The sequence below is a fragment of the Ahaetulla prasina genome, chromosome 1, assembly GCF_028640845.1.
Source record: "Ahaetulla prasina isolate Xishuangbanna chromosome 1, ASM2864084v1, whole genome shotgun sequence".
Taxonomy (NCBI): domain Eukaryota; kingdom Metazoa; phylum Chordata; class Lepidosauria; order Squamata; family Colubridae; genus Ahaetulla; species Ahaetulla prasina.
Window position 1 is genome coordinate 325,254,286 of NC_080539.1, and position 20,712 is coordinate 325,274,997.

At 39.8% G+C, this 20,712-nt stretch overlaps 2 protein-coding genes across 2 annotated transcripts in view; both read left to right on the top strand.

The window, feature by feature from the left end:
- The window catches only part of LOC131187816 (uncharacterized), a 227,972-nt gene that overhangs the window by 125,880 nt on the left and 81,380 nt on the right, over positions 1-20,712 (top strand). The window lies entirely within an intron of this gene.
- The window catches only part of TSHR (thyroid stimulating hormone receptor), a 46,546-nt gene that overhangs the window by 16,424 nt on the left and 9,410 nt on the right, over positions 1-20,712 (top strand). The window contains 4 exon segments of the mRNA XM_058162469.1: positions 1,690-1,833; positions 8,995-9,069; positions 10,518-10,595; positions 15,117-15,185. Of these exon segments, the coding sequence (XP_058018452.1) occupies positions 1,690-1,833; positions 8,995-9,069; positions 10,518-10,595; positions 15,117-15,185 (366 nt within the window).

Here is a 20,712-nt window from a genome sequence, read left to right on the forward strand (position 1 = left end):
AAAGAACTAGATAAGCACAATGCAAACACAGGCAGACCCTGTCCCTGTTCAAATATTTATGAGGTTGGGCTATAGCTCTGGAAGAATATAAAGGAGAAATATAAAGGAATCTCTTTCAACTTTTATTGAATTTATTTTAGCCAAGGCTGCTTCCAAGTCTTTAAGTAGAGTTGCTTCCCTCCTTATATTCCCTTCCCAAATATCTTGTTTTGAAAAATACCAGCTAAAAATGAAATACATTTTCAGCAATTGTAGATTGTTGTGATGCATTCTACACTGAGCTGTCCTTCATCTTTTAAAAATAGAAGTTATAAGGCAGATGCATGAAAGACGCAGCCTGCGGGCCAGATCTGGCCATTGATAGGCCCAGAGTTGTCCTGCAGGGCTGTCCCAGAGATGGGGAGGGACTGGCCTCCGCTGCCTCGGCCATGCCCACCCAGTCATCTGTGATGACCAGGCCACGCCCACCCCAGCCCCCCAAGGGAAAACAAAATCCTGATACGGCCCACGATGGGGTCAAGTTTGACACTCCTGTTATAACTGCATATACTTCTGCATATATTTTAGTATGCTGTCTATTGGCTTTAAAATCCTAAAAAAATACCCCAAAACCTAATTCCTCCTGTATTTATATCCCAGCCTTTAGGAAAAGATTCAGAGTTTGCATCTCTTCTGATTTTCCCTACTGAATCCATTTGTCAGTAACCAAATGGCAAAGGCATTCATGGTCATTGGTGTCCATTCTGTGAAAGACTTGAGGCTCATTCAGGCTCATATTTCTACATTTTCAGATTTAGACTGAAAATCTGATTTTTCTGAACTTTCCTATAGCTCCTTTCCCCCTATCTCTACAACCTTGAGGTGTCCTTCAAAAGAGGAAGAGGGACACTGTTCCTTTTCTTAAATTACCACATATGGCTGATTCTTTAGTGCCTAGTGCAGTGATGGCGAACCTTTTTGCCATCGTGTGCCAAAAGTGGGGGGAGTGTTTGGGGGGGTTGCACGCGCGCGTGCCCACACCCATAATTCAATACGCCCCGTGCATGCATGTGTGAAACCCTCCCGCTCCTCCCACTTTTGGCATGTGATGGTATGGTGGGACCAGAAGGCTTGTTTTTTTTGCTCTTCCCAGGCGCCAAAGTCTTTCTAGGAGCCTGGGGAGGGTGAAAATAGCCTTTCCCACCCCCCATCCCGGAAGCCAGAAACAGCCCATTTCCCAACTTCCGGAGGGCCCATAAGGCTGAAAATCAGCTGGCCAGTGCGCACATGCACACTGGATCTGAGCTAGGGCAACTCTTGCGTGCCCACAGATATGGCTCCGCGTGCCACCTGTGGCATGCGTGCCATAGGTTCGCCATCACGGGCCTAGTGTATTGATTTTGCCTCCGCAGCCTTGTACCCCACTTCTATTCTTCCAATAAGAATGAAAAAGGTATTTCACATTGAAAGGGAGAAAAAACCCATTGTTTTTAGAGCAATATTTATATGGGATCTAAGTCAGCTCTTTTACCCTTAAGGTTCCAGGGCATAGATCTAAAGGGAATGTTCTTTTTTTGTGAGGGGAAGGGAGGTGTTTGGCTTGTGTTTCCAATGATGGCTTGGTCACTTTGTTTATATAATGAATTCTTCTCTTGGCTTGTCATCTGTCTTGATGTCTGAATTTTATTTCTCTCTCTTCCTTCTGTGTAGCTATATCAGCATAGATATAATGCTGCAGGTGTTGGAGGCTTATTCTTTCAACAATTTAAACAAAGTCACTCACATGTAAGTAGATTAAAATAAATCCTTCCAAATCATGAGCTGTAATGTCTCCTCTCCTCTCCTCTCTCTAGTGTTCTGAAATTTTCTCAAGCCCTTCTGCTTCACTCTATAGCTGTCTCTGGCCATTAGACCATTTCATGGATATGGACGGCTGCTGCTGGAACCTAATCTAAAGTATAACACATATAAATATATGTATATATCATAGATCAGATTGGTTGTGTGAATTGGCTACTCTAAATTAGTTCTGAAGATGAACTTTAAAAGTGCTACGGTTCATTTGCTCAAGCAGGAGAACCTACAGTATACTATTTCAGATAAGTGTCTGTCTAGTCTCTTCTTAAAAACCTCCAGAACTCTTAAGAACATGCTCGTCAGCCAACCATAGTTTTAGTCATTGGGAGTAATGAATAATTTAAATAAAAACCAATAAATTTAACTGGTAAAAAGTTAAAAGGTTTGATTAGGATAGTACATAGCTTGATATGCTTCTATGATGAAAGATTCTTTAGAATCACAATATGCTTCCACTACTTTGTAGAAATGCACCCTTTATGTTGCACTTTTTAGAAGTCTTATTATTAAAAATAATATTTACAGTCATAATCCCAGTTTACTTAAAGTTTGATTTTACTAACAATTTAGGATGTTCATAACTTTTATTTAGAGTTTAGGTTTAACACTTTTTTTATCAAATAAATCAAGGTATAAAAGTCTGAGAACTTTATTTTCATAGAAAGTTAGATTGAAGTGCTTGGGCTTTAAGAAACAATGCAGGAATTATTAAATACAACATACAGTAGTACTCAAAATTATAGGCAATCAAATTAATCAAGCCGACTAAAAGAAGAAGAGCCAACTCCCATTTTTAATTCTTGGCTCTCTAGTAGTCAAATATAATTATTTCTTTTCATTACGTAGCTTTGACTGTTTCTGCATACACATAGTTCTCAACTTATGACCACAATTGTACCCAAAATTTCTGTTGCTAAGTGAAACAGTTGTTAAGTAAATTTTGCCCCATTTCACGATCTTTCTGGCCACAGTTGTTAACTGCATGAATTTCTGCAGTTGTTGCAGCTAGTAACACGATTGTTAAGTGAGTCTGGCTTTGCCACTGACTTTTGCTTATTAGAAGGTTGTAAAAGGTGATCATATGATCCCAGGATGCTGCAACCATCATAAATATGAGCCATTTGCCAAGCATCCAAATTTTGATCATGTGACTTATGTGATCATGTGACTATGAGGAGGCCACAAAAGTCGTAAGTGTAAAAAGCTTTCTTTCCTGTGCTCTTGTAACTTTGAATGTTTGAATGTTCACTAAATGAACTGTTGTAAGTCGAGAACTACCTGTACCATTACAAGCAAATTGAAGAGTATCCAACTATATGATAATAATAAATTGCTTAATTTTTAAACTATTAATGAACATAATATTTACAAAACCCCAAGAATCATTTATTTTTCAGACTCATGAGGATTCTTTATGTTGGCCGAAAGCTTTTGTGGTGTGAAGTTAATTAATTTCAGTAACTACAGTTTAATTTTTTTTTTACCAGAGCCAATATCTACTTCAATAAGCAAATCAAAGTCTTCTTAATTGTCTGCAATATAATTAACCTAGAGAACTAGAATTAGTCTTACTTGAATAATACTGAAAGACTGAAGCCAATACGTTTTACATATTTTGCACAAAACATTCACTAAGAAGCCATAAATTCTGTAAAATTATGTTTTCTAGAATCAATTGTTATATTTTTGTGTATATGTTTAATTTACAAAAATAGAATAAAATGACGTAAAATTATATTACTGTATCATCCCTGCAATCTACCCCAATCAGGCCCACATATGCCAATCTCAGTCAGACCATTTTAGTCAGAAATTGTGCTGTATTAAATGTCGTTTTCAGATTTTGGCCACACATGAGGTATGTTGTTTTAATATGGGCCCCACTGGGCCATACGTTTAATATGTGGATCAAGGTGCTTATCTCTTGCCCCTTATAGAAACAGCATTCGAATAATATTTAGGTCAGATCTTTTACCATTTCAGCTCCAAGATACATGTATGCTCATTTTTTTATTTTATTTTGTCACAACATTATATACAAGCACATATAATGAAAGGAAACAATAGGACAGGAACGGTAGGCACTTTTGTGCACTTATGCACGCCCCTTACGTTCATTGTATGGGATAGAATGGAATTTCCCAAATCTAACCATTGTATCAAGCTTAATTTTTTAAATTTTTTGAATTTTAATAATTTTAATTGGGGTATTTTAATTATGGGTCAAATTTGACGGTTTTAAATTTTTCGGCCACTAATATAATATGTTATTTTAATTGTTGTTTTGTTTTAATCTGTATATTGTATTGTTTTAAATCTGGCTGTACACCGCCCTGAGTCCTTCGGGAGAAGGACGGTATAAAAATCTAAATAATAAATAAATAATAAATAAATAATAAGCTGTTTGAATCTTGCTTGGGTAGATGTCTCCCTGAGATGTTTTGGCAGTTGTGATTTTAAATACCGTATATACTCGAGTATAAGCCGAGTTTTTCAGCACGTTTTTTGTGCTGAAAGGCGCCCCCTCGGCTTATACTCGAGTCTACGTCTCGATGTACTTCGGGAACCCCGCACAGGAGACGCCAGAGGCGGCGAGATCGTCCGGCGGGATTTGTCCAAGGCTGAGCAGTTCGCCGCGGACCTGAGCCAAGCGGTCCCAGTCCAGCGAGCGGTGAAAGCGACATGCCGGCGCGCTCGCTTTCACCGTTCGGCTGGACTGGGACCGCTTGCTCGTCCGCAGTAACTCCGCCAGGCTGTGCCGCGAAGAAACCATTTAAAAGCCCCACCAGGGCTTTCTTCTCCCTCCGTGCTTCAAGTTGGGCTTTTAAATGGTTTCTTGGCGGCACAGCCTGGCGGAGTTACTGCGGACCCGAGCCAAGCGGTCCCAGTCCAGCGAGCGGTGAAAGCGGAGCGGCGCTGGCATGTCGCTTTCACCGTTCGGCTGGACTGGGACCGCTTGCTCGGGTCTCAATCCCGCCAGGCTGTGCCGCGAAGAAACCATTTAAAAGCCCAACTTCTGAAGCACGGAGGAAGAAAGCTTCAGGCGGGGCTTTTAAATGGTTTCTTGGCGGCACAGCCTGGCGGAGTTACTGCGGACCCGAGCCAAGCGGTCCCAGTCCAGCGAGCGGTGAAAGCGGAGCGGCGCTGGCATGTCGCTTTCACCGTTCGGCTGGACTGGGACCGCTTGCTCGGTCCCGCGGGCGGGGAGCCGACTTTGGCCCTTTAGCAAGGAGGAAGGTGGGAGGAAGCGGAGCTGCCGGCTGTGGCGCTCCGCTCGGAGCCGCCGCCGCCGCCTGGAAGAGGAGGAGGTGACCTTCACGCGGAGAGGGTGGGGATGGGGGTTGAGGCGTGCAAGAGGAGGCGGCGTGGAGGAAGAGGAGGAGGCGGCGGCCCGCTGAGACAGCGCGGCTTCTAAGACCAGCCCACGCTCCGAAGAGGAAAGGGAGTGAGTTGGGTGGGTGGCTGGGACGAGACCCCACCACAAACACACACACAGCCGGTCGGACGGCGCGGTTCCTTCTCTCTCTCTCTCGCTCTCGTCAAGGCGCTGGAAGGGGCGGAGAGCGAAACAGCAGCAGGAGCAGCCGGCGCTCGCCGCTTCCTCCTCCTCCTCCTCCTCCTTTCGTGGCGGGCTGCTTCCAAGTCTGGAAATCTGTTTTGGGAAGTGGTGGTGCAGCGGCAGTTCAGCCCTGTCGGCCGGGGAAGGAGGCGGTGGATCGGATTCTCGCGCCACACGAAGTCGGCTGGAAAGCTTGCTGCTTCTTCTTTTTGCTTCTCTCCCCCACCCCTCTTTTCTGCTCTCTTGCGTTGCTGCAGCTCCTCGGCTCCTTTTCCGGCGCCCCAGAAGGCTCGAGCCTCTGCTGCCGATTGAATACTAAAATAAAATAAAAGCGGAGAAGAGCAGGCGCCGCTTTTGGTGTCCGCGTCCCTGTCGCCGCCCGGCAGGACGCGTTTAAAAAGGCGGGGAGTTGAAAAGAGGCTGCCTCTTGGGTTACCTCAACATCCATTCCAGAGCCGCTAAAAAGCGGCTGCTTGGCCCGCCCTGGTTGAGGGAACGGGCACAAAAAGGGTCCCTGGTGACCCAGATTTCATCCTAGCCCCATTGACTGGCCTTTGACTCGATAGGATTTAGCTGACGGGATTGTTAAACAGCGCTCGCACCTTTCTTCTGGGAGAGAAGTCACTCTAATAAATATTGGGAGGTGTTTTCAAGGAAACATAGGGTCCACCTTCTGCCCACAAGAAATGTGAAATGCCACCATTCCCAGCCTTCTGAGCACATCAGCTTATCCTGGCAGAGGATGAGGAAAGTCGCATTTCAAAGCCTTTGGAAATCACCAGCTTGGAAAAAGCTAAATTATGTAGGGCTATTCAGCTACAACTTCGTGTTTAAGTTTTGTCTTTTGAAGCGAGATAATGATAGCTAGCTAGCTAGCTAATTAGATAGATAGATAGATAGATAGATAGATAGATAGATAGATAGATAGATAGATAGATAGATAGATAGATAGATAGATAGATAGATTAGAAAGAAAACAGAACAAAAAAACAGAATAATAGAGTTGGAAGGGACCTTGGAGGTCTTCTAGTCTAACCCTGCTTACATGAAACCTTATACCACTTCAAATGCTTATCCAATATCTTCTTAAAACTTCCAGTGTTAGAGCATTCACAACTTCTGGAGGCAAGTTGTTCCACTGGTTAATTGTTCTAACTGTCAGGAAATTTCTCCTTAGTTCTAGGTTGCTTCTCTCCTTGATTAGTTTCCACCCATGCTTCTTGTCCTGCCCTCAGGTGCTTTGGAGAATAGTTTGATTCCCCCTTCTTTGTGGCAGCCCTGAGATATTGGAATGTTCCTATCATGTCACCCCTAAACTAGACATACCCAGTTCACATGCCCCGTGAGACGTCTTGCTTGCATGTCACACACACGCACCGCTCGCTGGGAAAAAAAAAAAGGATGGATGGATGGATGGAAGGAAGGAAGGAAGGATGGATTGATGGATGGGCGACCGCTTTGAGCGCAACCCTTCTCCCGCAACTAAGGGGGGGGGTCAATTTTTTCCCCAATCCTAGGGTGTGGGGAAACAGTCATTCTTTCTTCCCCCCTAGTCTCTCCCGAGATCGCACTGCAGCGCCCATCATCCCCAGCCGGCAATCTGAGCTCGTGCCATCGATGTGGACCTTGAACTTCCCCCTCCTTGTTTCTAACCCAGCCTAGGATGGCGGCGTGGAGGGTATGGTGGTGGTAAAGCGACCAGGAGAAAGCTTTCGCTCTTTTCGAGAGGTCCTCTTGGAAGGCTGCCTTGGAAAGGGAAAGTGGGAGGGGCAGAGATTTCTCCTCAAAGGTCCCCTTGGAAGGCTGGGTTGGAAAGGGAAAGTGGGAGGGGCAGAGATTTCTTCCTCTCGGGTCCCCTTGGAAGGCTGGGTTGGAAAGGGAAAGTGGGAGGGGCAGAGATTTCTTCCTCGGGTCCTTCTAGAGTCCTTGAGAAACTGATATCATACAAGGTTAATAAATTATACTCCTCCTCCTCATTGATGAGTTTTCATCCTGAAATTGATTGAAACATTGTACCATCATATGCTGCCATAGTATAGTGTTAACAACATCTGTAAAGATGATATATGAGCATGACACTAAGTTTTTCTATATTTCCCCTTTATTGAAAAACTTCCATCATGCTTCTTTCTGAAAACAAAGGTCATTATAATATACCTCATTATATATTTGATTTGATGATATTTCAGTTAATAAATACCATTTAAGGTGTTAAGCTTCCTTTCTTTTCAGCAGCAAAGTGAATTACAACTTTAAAGAACTTTATTACTTTATATTCATTTATTTTAAGTATAGATTTTAGATTTTTAAACAAATATGTTTAGAGCTTTTATATCTTTCAAGTTATTCAAATTATCCCTCAGCAGGTATATAATGGCATCCAATTCCAATATCATGTTGGGGCTTTTGAGCAAGGGAGGAGGAACGAGCACCGCCTTTCGCTGGCATTCCGGGATTTCCCTTTGTTTAGAGCTGGGAATCCTCCTTCCGAAAAGACAAATTCAATCTTGAATTCTAAATTAAGCAGAGGTTCATGTTCTCTACAAAATGTCTAATTCAGTGTGACTGTGTATCATCAATGTACTGGAGAATTAAATTCTATTGCATAAAATCCATGTAATGTAATTTTGATCCAAGATCACTTTCCTATTTTATGAAATACACATTTAGGTTCTTCTAAAGCAGTGGTGGGTTTCAATTTTTTTTACTACCGGTTATGTGGGTGTGGCTTGGTGGGCGTGGCATGGCTTGGTGGGCGTGGCTTGGTGGGCGTGGCCAGTAGTGGGATTCAAGTAATTTAACAACCAGTTCTCTGCCCTAATGATTTCTTCCAACAACCAGTTTGCCAAACTGCTCAGAAAGTTAACAACCGGTTCTCCCGAAGTGGTGCGAACTGGCTGAATCCCACCACTGGGTGTGGCACGGGAAGAATACTGTAAAATCTCCATTCTCACACCACTCCAGGGGAACAAGACTGTAAACTCCCCATTTCCTCCCAATCAGCTGGGACTTGGGAGGCAGAGAATAGATGGGGGTGAGGCCAGTCAGAATTTTTACTACCGGTTCTCCAAACTACTCAAAATTTCCACTGCTGGTTCTCCAGAACTGGTCAGAACCTGCTGAAACCCAGATAATTTTAGCTTTACATCTTTAGCTTTATTTTTTTATATCATCTGTTTATAAGCCTAATCAGAACAAATTATGATTGTAAAGATGAAACTACAGTTTTACATTGCATTGTGCATCAATAAACAAGGAAATTAGACTATATCCATCTGCAAATATAAGTAGATCTAGAAGCATCTGCCTGACCTTGCCTGGGAATGGAACTTAAGCAGATTTATTTTTCCAAATTTAATTATTAATTCTAAAATATTCTAGATGCTCTTGTCTATCTAATTATCAGTCTAACAGATTATTTACAAAGATGTACACGTATAAATGCCCAGAGTTTTTGTGGGAGCTATTATGGTAATACAGAGAGTGCTGAGGCTATAGTGCAATAAAGGAATTGTTTTCTGTATTAAGCACATTACTGAGTCACCTGCTGCCTGTTGTTATTTATTTATTTATTTATTTATTTATTTATTTATTTTTAGTGTGATCTTGAATACTGGACTTAGCGTTTTTCCTGATCTCACCAAAATTAATTCAGTAAATATGAACTTTTTGCTGTAAGTATATATCTCCCAAATGAATGTAATAGAACCACAGAGAAGTCAATGTTATTAGTCCATTTAAAGGTGGAGACTGAGTATGAAATAGGGGAATGGATATTGGTTTCTTTGTCTCATGAAATAGTAATTCTATTAATTAATAAAAACAAACAGTTATAAAAAATATTTCATCACAAGTCCTCAAGATAGACAAATTATATTTTAATAATATAAAAAGTATCAGAAACAGATATAATGCCTTAATCTATTAAAATCTCTCATAAAGTAACAATACAGGTGTAACTGTATTATACACTGTGAAATGTGACTCTGCTATTGAAAACAAAGCCCTTTTGCCTATTTTAATCTTCTCTATGGAAACATTTCTTGTTGTTAGTTGCAAAGTCATGTCCAACCCATTGGGACCTCATGGACAATGTTCCTCCAGACTTTCCTGTTCTCTACCATCCTCTGGAGTCCATTTAAGCTCATGCCTACTGCTTCACTGACTCCATCCAGCCACCTCATTCTGTCGTCCCATTCTTCTTTTGCCCTCAATCTTTCTCAGCATTAGGCTCTTCTCCAGTGAGTTCTTCCTTCTCATTAGGTGGCCAAAGTATTTGAGTTTCATCTTCAGGATCTGGCCTTCTAAAGAACAGTCAGGGTTGATCTCCTCTAGGAATGACTGGTTTGATCGCCTTGGAGTCCAAGGGACTCGCAGGAGTCTTCTCCAGCACCAGAGTTCAAAGGCCTCAATTCTTTGGCGCTCAGCCTTTCTTATGGTCCAACTTTCACAGCCATACATTGCGACTGGGAAAACCATAGCCTTGACTATGCGCACTTTTGTTGGCAGGGTTATGTCTCTGCTTTTTAGTATGCTATCTAGATTTGCCATAGCTTTCCTCCCCAGGAGCAAGCGTCTTTTAATTTCTTGGCTGCAGTCCACAGATGAGCACCCTTTCGGCTTTGTTCCAGTCGCTTCACTCTTTCTGGCGCTACTAGTACTAGCCCTCTGCTCTTCCCCAGTAGCATATTGGATATCTTCCGACCTGAGGGGCTCATCTTCTGGCATCATATCTTTTTTCCTTTTGGTACTGTCCATGGGGTTTTCATGGCAAAGATACTGGAGTGGGTTGCCATTTCCTTCTTCAGTGGATCATGTTTTGTCAGAACTCTTTGCTATGACCTGTCCGTCTTCGGTGGCCCTGCACGGCATAGCTCATAGCTTCATTGAGCTATGCAAGCCCCTTCACCACAAGGCAGTAATCCATGAAGGGGATGGAAACATAAAATAATACACAGATTTTGTTCATCCAAAGTAAAATTTCTGAATCCCAAAGACAACAACAAAAGCGATTGTATGATGGCAAATGATAGAACTATAAGAAAATAAATACACATGAGTTACAGTAATACATTTTTACAATTTTATTACAATCCTAAATGTTTTTGTCTTTTTTTCACAGTGAAATTGCTGATAATCCATACCTGAATTCATTGCCTTCAAATGCATTCCAGGGATTATGTAATGACTCCCTTACACTGTATGTTATTCTGCCCTAAAACCATTTTGTTTATATTATTTATTTTATTTATTTATTTGTCAAGCATATATAAGATAACTGGTAAAAGTATAAACATAATTTGAATACATGAAAAGAATAAGTAAAAAGGATTATTCCAAGGCCACACTTGGAATATTGCATTCAGTCTTGGTCGCCATGATGTAAAAAAGATGCTGAGACTCTAGAAAGAGTGCAGAGAAGAGCAACGAAAATGATTAGGGGACTGGAGGCTAAAACATATGAAGAACGGTTGCAGGAACTCGGTATGCCTAGTTTAATGAAAAGAAGGACTAGGGGAGACATGATAGCAGTGTTCCAATATCTCAGGGGTGCCACAAAGAAGAGGGAGTCAAACTATTCTCCAAAGCACCTGAGGGTAGAACAAGAAGCAATGGGTGGAAACTAATCAAGGAGAGAAGCAACCTAGAACTAAGGAGAAATTTCCTGACAGTTAGAACAATTAATCAGTGGAACAACTTGCCTGCAGAAGTTGTAAATGCTCCAACACTGGAAATTTTTAAGAAAATGTTGGATAGCCATTTGTCTGAAATGGTGTAGGGTTTCCTGCCTGGGCAGGGGGTTGGACTGGAAGACCTCCAAGGTCCCTTCCAACTCAGATATTATTATTATAAGGAATATTAGGACAGGGACGGTAGGCACGGTGGTGCATTTATGCACACCCCTTACAAACCTCTTAGGAATGGGGTGAGGTCAACAGTAGACAGTTTAAGGTTAAAGTTTTGAGGGTTTGGGGAAGAAACTACAGAGTCAGGTAGTACATTCCAGGCATTGACCACTCTTCTTGTAAGATATCTCTGGACTCTCTCGATTGTATTTATGTCCGATATGCAGTGCGGGTTCCAGACAGATGAGCTGTATTCAAGAATTGGTCTAGCAAATGTTTTGTATGCTCTAGTTAGTAGTACAATATTACTAGAGAAGAAGCTACGCAAGATTAGGTTCACAACTACTAATGCCTTTTTGGCATTGTTGTTACAGTGGGCTCTGGCACTTAGATTTCTTTTTTTTTTTAAGATATTTTAAGATTTTTTTTAGATCGTTTGTTTTGTTTTGTTTTGCATCATTTTATTTCATCTATTCTGAAATGGTAAGATCGGAACCAGAAATGAAGTGGAGCCCAGCGATGTAATACTACGCATTGGCATTAAGTCATGCAAGCCAGCCTGGCCCTGGAATACATCTGTAGATTATAGTGTATTCTGTCGCCGGGGCAACTTTATATAATCTCTGTTACAAAGAGGCCAAGAGTTTTTATCACTGATCACTTGGAAAAAAGGTTTCATTCATCCTTCACCCTTCCCTGCCAAGACTCCTGTTTTATCTATCAAAAAACAGAATGGCTCATGATTACAAGCTCCTGAATGCTATAAGCATTTTCTTCCTCATTTCCAAATGTTTAGAACAATTGCAGGAAACACATGGTTTAACTAAGTGGAATTTCACAGGAGACAAAGGTCATGAATATTTAACAGATTTTGTTATCCATTATTGAAATTTGGATTGTCAGGAAGTCCTCAGAGTTTGACTAGATTTATTAATCATAATGTTATTAGCTGTTGGGTAACGTTTAATGGTTTATTTCAGTGATTTGCTGATCCAGATTCTATCCCCACTGAACAGCGGTTCTACAACTTCAGAAATACATTTATTCTAAGCTAGAGAAATTTGCCTTGATTTATCTATTGTATATTCTTAAAAGGAATCCAGATGGACTGTTCTATTTGTGGGGGAGGAGAAATAGCTTCAGGATATACAGTGCATTTTACTTTGCTAATATAGATAATGGCTTGGATTACTAGATACTATAATAGTTTATTTTTTTATTTTATTTGTCAAGCATGTATAAGATAACAGATATAAGTATAAACATGATTATGAATACAGGAAATGGATACGAATAAATGGGGACAGTAGGACAGGGACGGTAGGCATGTTGGTGCGCTTATGCTTGCCGCTTACAGACCTCTAAGGAATGGGGTGAGGTCAACAGTAGACAGCCTTAGGTTAAAGTTTTGAGGGTTTGGGGAAGAAACTACAGAGTCAGGTAGTAAATTCCAGGCATTGACCATTCTGTTGCTGAAGTCGTATTTTCTGCAATCGAGTTTGGAGCGGTTTACCTTAAGTTTGTATCTATTGTGTGCTCATGTATTATTGCAGTTGAAGTAGTCATTGACAGGTAGGACATTGTAGCAGATAATTTTGTGTACTATGTTTAGGTCAGACCGAAAGCGGCATAGTTCTATGTTGTCTAAGCCCAAAATTTCAAGTCTAGCGGCATAAGGTATTCTGTTGTGAGCAGAGGAGTGGAGGACTGTTCTCGTGAAATATCTCTGGACTCGCTCAATTATATTAATGTCCGATATGCAGTGTGGGGTCCAGACAGAATTGGTCTAGCAAAGGTTTTGTATGCCCTAGTTTGCAGTAGAATATTACCGCAGTAGATCTACTACACTTAGAGCATTAGAGAAGAGTATTCCAAGGTCCTTGACGGAGTGAGGGTCGTCTATGAGGTCGTATCTGCCCAGCTTGTATTTTGTGTTCTGATTTTTTTGTGTAAGACAGAGCATTTGTTGGTTGAGATTTGGAGTTGCCAATTGATTGACCATTTTCTTCATTATAACAGCTTCTTGTGTCTAGCATGAAAGGAATTTGTCGGTCTGGGTCTTGTGTTTTGACTTTTCCACTGCTCACTCCTCAATGCTGGATCATTTTCTAGATTTATTGGTGTGCACCTGGATAAAGCTCTGACATCAGCTAAATAAAGGATGAACCTTAGATACTATCTGCATTGTACAATGTGCTTATTATTTCAAGCATTCTGGAACCACAACTCTCAATATTCCCATCTGAAATAAGAAAGAAAGATGCTTATTTATAATAAGCACTTATAAGCATCTTTCTTGGTTATAGAGATATAGAAAAGCTAATTCAGCAATATTTGGAGATTTCCTGTGTCAATTTCTCCTGGACTAAGAGAGATACTTACCATTATGGGGGCAGAGCTAGACTACTTGATTAAGCTCTGTTTCTCAATTATCTACCTTACTATTAAGAAGATATGGTAAAAGTAAATGTCCCCCTCGTTCCCGACTCTAGGGGGCAATGCTCATCTCCATTTCAAAGCCAAAGAGCCAGCGCTATCTGAAGACATCTTCATGGTCATGTGGCCGGCAAAGGTACATGGAACGCTGTTACCTTCCCACTAAAGGTGGTCCTTATTTTTCTAGTTGCATTTTTTATGTGCTTTCGAACTGCTAGGTTGGCAGAAACTCGGACAAGTAATGAGCTCACCCCGTTACATGGCACTAGGGATTTGAACCGCTGAACTGCCAACCTTTCAATATACAAGCTCAGCATCTTAGCCACTGAGCCACCACGTCCCTTATTAAGAAGATAATTAACTGCTAATGTAATGGCTTTTAAAACATTTAAACAGGGATACTGTAGAATTACATATCAAGTTAAAAATAAAAAAGATAAGCTAATATAAGCATTCAGGTTTCCATATGCCTATGATTTTAAACTTTTTAAGCAGTGTGCTTTCCTATTTACCTAGATTGCCATGTTAGTGAGTACTATTTAATTTCCCATAATGCTTCTGTGGGATGTTTTATTAAAAAAAATGCTTTTGCTGCTCCCTGGTGGTATGTGTGTGTGTGTGTGTTTGATGGGTAGTGTATGTATATTTATACTATCACAGTATCATTTCATAGAAATAGAACTTGATGATTATATACAATCCTTAAGTACTTTTACTGTATTAATCATTTCCATTTGCAGTACAGTGTTCCTTCCATCTTCCTAGCTGCCCCAACAACAGCAATCCTGTGAGAGATATTAGACTAAGAACAACTCCAAATTGCTCAATGATTTTCTGTGGCTTAGGATACATTAGAACTTGGGTCTGTCCACTTTAATCGAACACATCAATCAATACATCATTCTAATTTACTGTAATTAATATTATTACCAGGAAAGTAAATTCTGTCATGTCCCAGTATAGTTTTAACCTTAAAAATTTCTATTCGTATTTTGATAGACTTTTGGGTAAATTGAGCTGCCATCCCCACCCTCTGCTAAATCAAATATTTATTGTACATTTTTGAAATTATATAGAGATCCTTTGTAATAGCAGTAGCAGCAGCAAACAATAACAAGGTACGGTTGTTAATAGCAAAAGATACCATTGCTGTGACGGCATCCTGGTCATTCTGAAAACTTAAGGTGATACATTGAATAGCAGTGGATGTGATCTTGACCATCTCATGGTAGTTCTTACAACATAGTTATTTTACTTGATATTTTATTTTATTTTGGATTACAGAACAGAGGGATACATCAGACATTCATGTGCATAAAATCATAGAAGATAGTGCTGAGTATCGATCAGATTTTATCATTTTGAATTTAAAATAATTTTGGACAAAATATGTATAAAAACCCACAAAACCCACTAATAATGCATTTTTTTATTAACAGAAAACTCTACAATAATGGTTTCACGGTGGTAGAAGCCCATGCATTTAATGGAACTGAGTTAGATTCTGTGTAAGTAAATAATTTAATATATCATAGCCTTTGTATTGTATTTTAACAACTCAAAAATAAATACTCACAAATAGTTTCTAACCATAAACTTTAAAAGTTCTGAAAGAGAAGTCTGTGTTAATTCTGTATATTAAGTGTGACAAGGATATCATTAAAGTTTCATAACTGGGAAGTTGCTGAATTCTCATTCTCTGAACCAAAATACAGGTTGTACTAACTTAATAATGCCCTGTTTAGTGATCATTCAAAGTTATAATGAAACTGAAAAAGTAACTTTATGACTGGTCCTCACACTTACAACTGTTACAGCATCTCCACAGTCAAATGATGAAAACTTAGGCATTTCACAACTAGAAGGCATTTACAACCATTGCAGCATCCTTCAGACCTATGACCGCCACCATTTGCGCACTTCACAGCCAGCTTTCTATAAGCAGTGGCAATAAAGAAGCTGGCAGTAAAATCACAATCACAATCATGTGATGGGGTTTTTTTAACAACCTCATCTCTTAGCTACAGAGTTGCTGGTCCCAGTTGTGACTGTTAAGCGAGAACTTCATGGCAGCAAACTGTTGAATTTTTGAGGGGTGAATTTAAGTGAGTGAAATATAACTTCTTCACTTTACTTGAAAGTAATCAAAGAAACAGATGTTTAAAAAGCATGTGAATTCCATTTTCAAGAAGTTGCTGATGTAAATTTTGTGACCGCCAATGCTTGTTCCTAGCACTGCTTTCAAGGCAAGAAGATATTTCATATACTGTTCCTGTAAATCTTTGCTAAAACATTTCAGTCTCTGCTACCTATCAAATTCTCCATGTAAATTCTCCAATTGAAAGAGTTACGTCTGTCCAATCAGTACGGCAACTTCACTCCTTTTAGAAGCAGATGATTCATTTAATTTATCCTAGTAACAGGAATACCATATAATGTTCCCTTATATAATGTAAAATTAATAATGTCTTTCAGATCTATGAAAAAGATATATTCTTCTATTATTCTTTGCAGAAGATAAAAATAACATTCTCAGAAAGAGAATGTTGTACATAATCACCTTCTGCATTTTTATCAGGCACAAATTGTTAACATAGTAGCTCTTGTTAGAAAAGTTTAAAAATTGGTTAGTTTTTATTTTGAATAAATTAAATAAATTAATATTTTTTTTAAAAAATCAACCATTTATTGTACTAATACACACTAAATGGCCACAAAGAATATTTCAGACCATATTTATTTCCAGCACCCACCTGTTCTTGCAAGTCCATTCCTATGTATTCCAAAATCTTTGACATAACCTGGCAACCTGGGAAATTGTGATATCAGTAAGGGGTTGTTTTATCCTAGGATTTGGACTTGCTTCTCCCCTTTCCAGAAACTCCCAGCTTCGACTTCCTTGACTTCCCTGACTGCCTTGATGCATGAAGGTTGTTTTTTAACCCAAAAGAAAGCCAATTATATGATGTGATACTAGGTGCTCTCTATTGTTGATGGTAAGCACTTAATTTTATCTTTACTGTCCACTAGCATTGTGCCAGAAGATTTCCAAAACAAGTTCTGCCTCCCCCAAAGCTTGGATGCTAGATTATTTCTTGATTAACAATCAGCTTTCCCGTGTCTAAGCATAGACCATAACATGCTACCATTCTGGTTGCCAAAGACCAGGCTGCAAACTGATGATTGTCCAAGGTTGGATTATATATCTGTTTTACTATGTCCTCCCAGAACAAGTATTAGAATATTCCCCAAAAGGAATATATAGGCAGTTCCACAAAGAAGCCCATTTGTGCAACACGTTTTTCATTGCTTCCTGTCCACCATGCAGTCTGATTTGGCCAAAGTGACCTTCTAGGGACCTCTGTGATTCTGTACAAAGGAACTTACAGATCTCTGATCGTTCACTGAAATAAATGGGTAGGGAGAAATTTCTGGGAAAGACAGGTCTCTCCTTGCTGCATGTTCTCACAATCTGCTATTCACTCCAATCTCTTTTTCAGTCCCATTAAGTTTATTTTATTCAGTTAGTTCAAAGGCAATCAATGTATTTCTTGGCCCAGATGGAGCTGAGAGGAAAAAGACCTTCTTCACTAGAAGGCAGACCTAAGACTGAGGATGGAGGGGGTCTCCCTATTGGATCCAAACCTTAGCCTGACCTTCTGAATGACCGAAGTGGTGTTAACCCTTTGCTCATTTTCAATGAAAGAGAATAAACTCAATAACAATTTACAAAATTGCAAGCTGTGTAAATTTTCTGCATCAACTGGAAACATATCTGCTGTCCCAAATCTTCACCAAACTATATTACATGGATTTAATGAAGTGGGTTATGATCCACAAAAGTATTTACAGTGATATCTGTGTTACCTTTGAAGATATCGTGAGATGCTGAAATTTGTGCTACTTTCCCTATTTTTTCTATGGGTACTCTGATTGTTCCATTAAACTTCATGAGCATTTAAACAATCATTTTGAACATTTAACATCTTTATTTAATTCAAATACTTTATTATAAATTAGCAATGATGATATTTGTTGTGTAATCACTGTGCAGTCTATGTAGCATAAAAATAGAAACCATAACACAGTTCATAAAACATGAGTACAAATGATGACAAACAGTGCTATGTTTCAAAACTATTCTGGTGGAAAGCTAATCAGTGTCATGTATCCAGTGGTGGGATTCAAGTCATTTAACAACCGGTTCTCTGCCCTAATGATTTCTTCCAACAACCAGTTTGCCAAACTGCTCAGAAAGTTAACAACCAGTTCTCCCGAAGTGGTGCGAACTGGCTGAATCCCACCACTGCATGTATCCATTGTGCTGCTTTTCAACTTTTTAAAAACTTTTTACTTCTGGTTTTCAAACAACAACAATCACAACAACATAACCCTTAATTGTTCTGAAAAAGGAACATGCAGTTTATTGACTATTATTAAAATAATAATAATCTACAACAATTGCCATTTTAATAATTTCACAATTACATTAGTTGTTTGATGATAGAAGCATAAAAGCATAATTATACTCAATACTGTGGTCATTTTCTACTTAATTAATTCTTATTCAGGTATTTTTATGTGTTCTCAGAATTAAGCATTTTGGAACTGTATTCTATATTTTTTAAAACAAAATTTTCATACTGTATTCGGTTTGAAAAACTGACTATGCTATCTGTAAAGTAACTAATTTAGAACCCCAGAGATATTTCCAATCTCTGACTGGAAAAAAAACCCTGTTAGTTCTAACATTGTGTTACTTGTATTTCCCAAAAAGAGGTAATATTTTTCCCAAGGTTGTTCTCTTTTGGCACCTGTAGAAACAAAATATAATCTCTGTCAACAGAACATTTAGGGCTTGGTCACTCTTATGACTTAAAATCTTAAAATATTGCCAGCAGCATAATACATAGTATTATGTAAGTTTCTAACGAAAACACTCAGACAGATTGGCCTTAGCTTTTAGAAAACGATGCCAGATAAATAAACAAGAAATCATGATGTGCTATAAGGCCACATTTCTTCTTTATATAAATGGATCTTTGATGCCATTTACTTTCTACAAAATTAAGAAGAAAATCCTTACCCTAAAATGTTAATAAAATGGTGACAATCTTTAAAGCGCTCCATGGCATAGGGCCGGGTTATTTACGGGACCGCCTACTGCTACCAAATACCTCTCACCGACCCGTGCGCTCTCACAGAGAGGGACTCCTCAGGGTGCCGTCAGCTAGGCAGTGCCGTCTGGCGACACCCAGGGGAAGGGCCTTCTCTGTGGGGGCTCCCACCCTCTGGAACGAACTCCCTCCAGGACTACGTCAACTTCCGGATCTCCGAACCTTTCGTCGCGAGCTTAAAACATACTTATTCATCTGCGCGGGACTGGATTAGGTTTTTAAAGTAATTGGTTTTAAGGGGTTTTTTATTATTTATACTGTTTTAATGATTTGGGCTCTAGAATAAGTTTTTTTAATTGTCGTTTTAATCTGTATTTATATGTGTTTTAACTGCCTGTAAACCGCCCTGAGTCCGTAGGGAGATAGGGCGGTATATAAATATGATAAATAAATAAATAATAAATAAATAAATAAATAATAATTCAGTTCTTAGATCGAGACACAGAATATAAATCATGGATGGGCAGTTGGAGAAATTATTTTAATTTTTTTTTGTCCTTCAGGACCTCATCCAACCAGAAAGTGTTAACACTTACAGTCTAGCATATTTTGCCACCATTTTGAGCCAGGAAATTTGAAAATGTGGTTTAAATTCACTCATGCCATGAAAACCTTTTCATACAAAAAAAAAGAGGGAAAGCTTCAAACATTCTGGTCCATTATATGGTGCTGTTCATCTCTGCATCTTCATTCACTGACATGGGATCAAATATGCCTGTAGTATATAGCAACTATCTGAAGTTACAATGGACACCAAAAGTCCCAACGGCTGCCCCAAATGGTCACAAGGTTGCATTTTGGACACTTTGCAACTGCCTTGCATTTATGGCAGTCAAGTGACTGTGATTTTCAACATTTTTTTGGTTGAAAACCAGTATTTACATTTTGAAAAATCAGTTGCTTTACAACCCATGGTATTTGCTTAATAACTGCTGTAATTTTTTTTTATAAAATCAGATCAGCCATGTGATGACTCACTAGCAATCGGGATGTTTTATGATCATAATTCTTGGCTCAATTTCAGTTTTAAGTTGAGGTATATCCCTAGTCATCAAAGGGATGTCCACTTCATGTAAATGAGCATCTTTTCCAGAGCAGGATCAAAGTCTGTTATTTATAGAAGAGTTATTTTTCAGAAAGCTGTACATGCACCTTAACCAACAACCTAGCACCATGATAGTGAACCTATGGCATACGTGCCATAGGCACACGTAGCCATATCGGTGGGCACGTGAGCTCAGCTCCGGTGCGCATAGGCCTTGTTGATTTTCGGGCCTTCTGGCCCACCAGAAGTAGGAAAACAGGCTGTTTCCTGCTTCCGGGGGACCTCTATGGGTAGTGGGGAAGGCCCTTTTTTTGCTGTCCCCAGCCTCCAGAGCCTTTCTAGGGGAGGGCAAAAACAGCCTTCCTCATCCCCCCAGAGACCCTCCGGAGGCCGAAAACAGCCCATTTGCCAACTTCCAGTTGGGTGGGGAAGGCTATTTTCGTGCTCCCCAGACTCTTAGAAAGGCTCTGGAGGCTGGGGAGAGCAAAAAAGGGGCCTACCGTGCCAGGAGCTTGGTGAATGTGGGGGAGTTGTGCGCGCCTGCACGGGTGCAGGGCACATAGAATTATGGTATGGGCACACATGTGACCCTTCCCCACTCCTGGCAAAAAGGTTAGCCATCACTGACCTAGCACATTTAATTAGGTTTATGGTAAATGTTTTTGACCTTAGATACTCTAAATGATTAACAAATCCATTCCATTAATTATTTTTTTCTAGTTTATGCTGAAGCTCAGATACAATGATGTTTTTAGTGTGAGAATGGAGTTTGGTTTTAATAGCTCATACCGGAGCATTATATCCATATGCTGT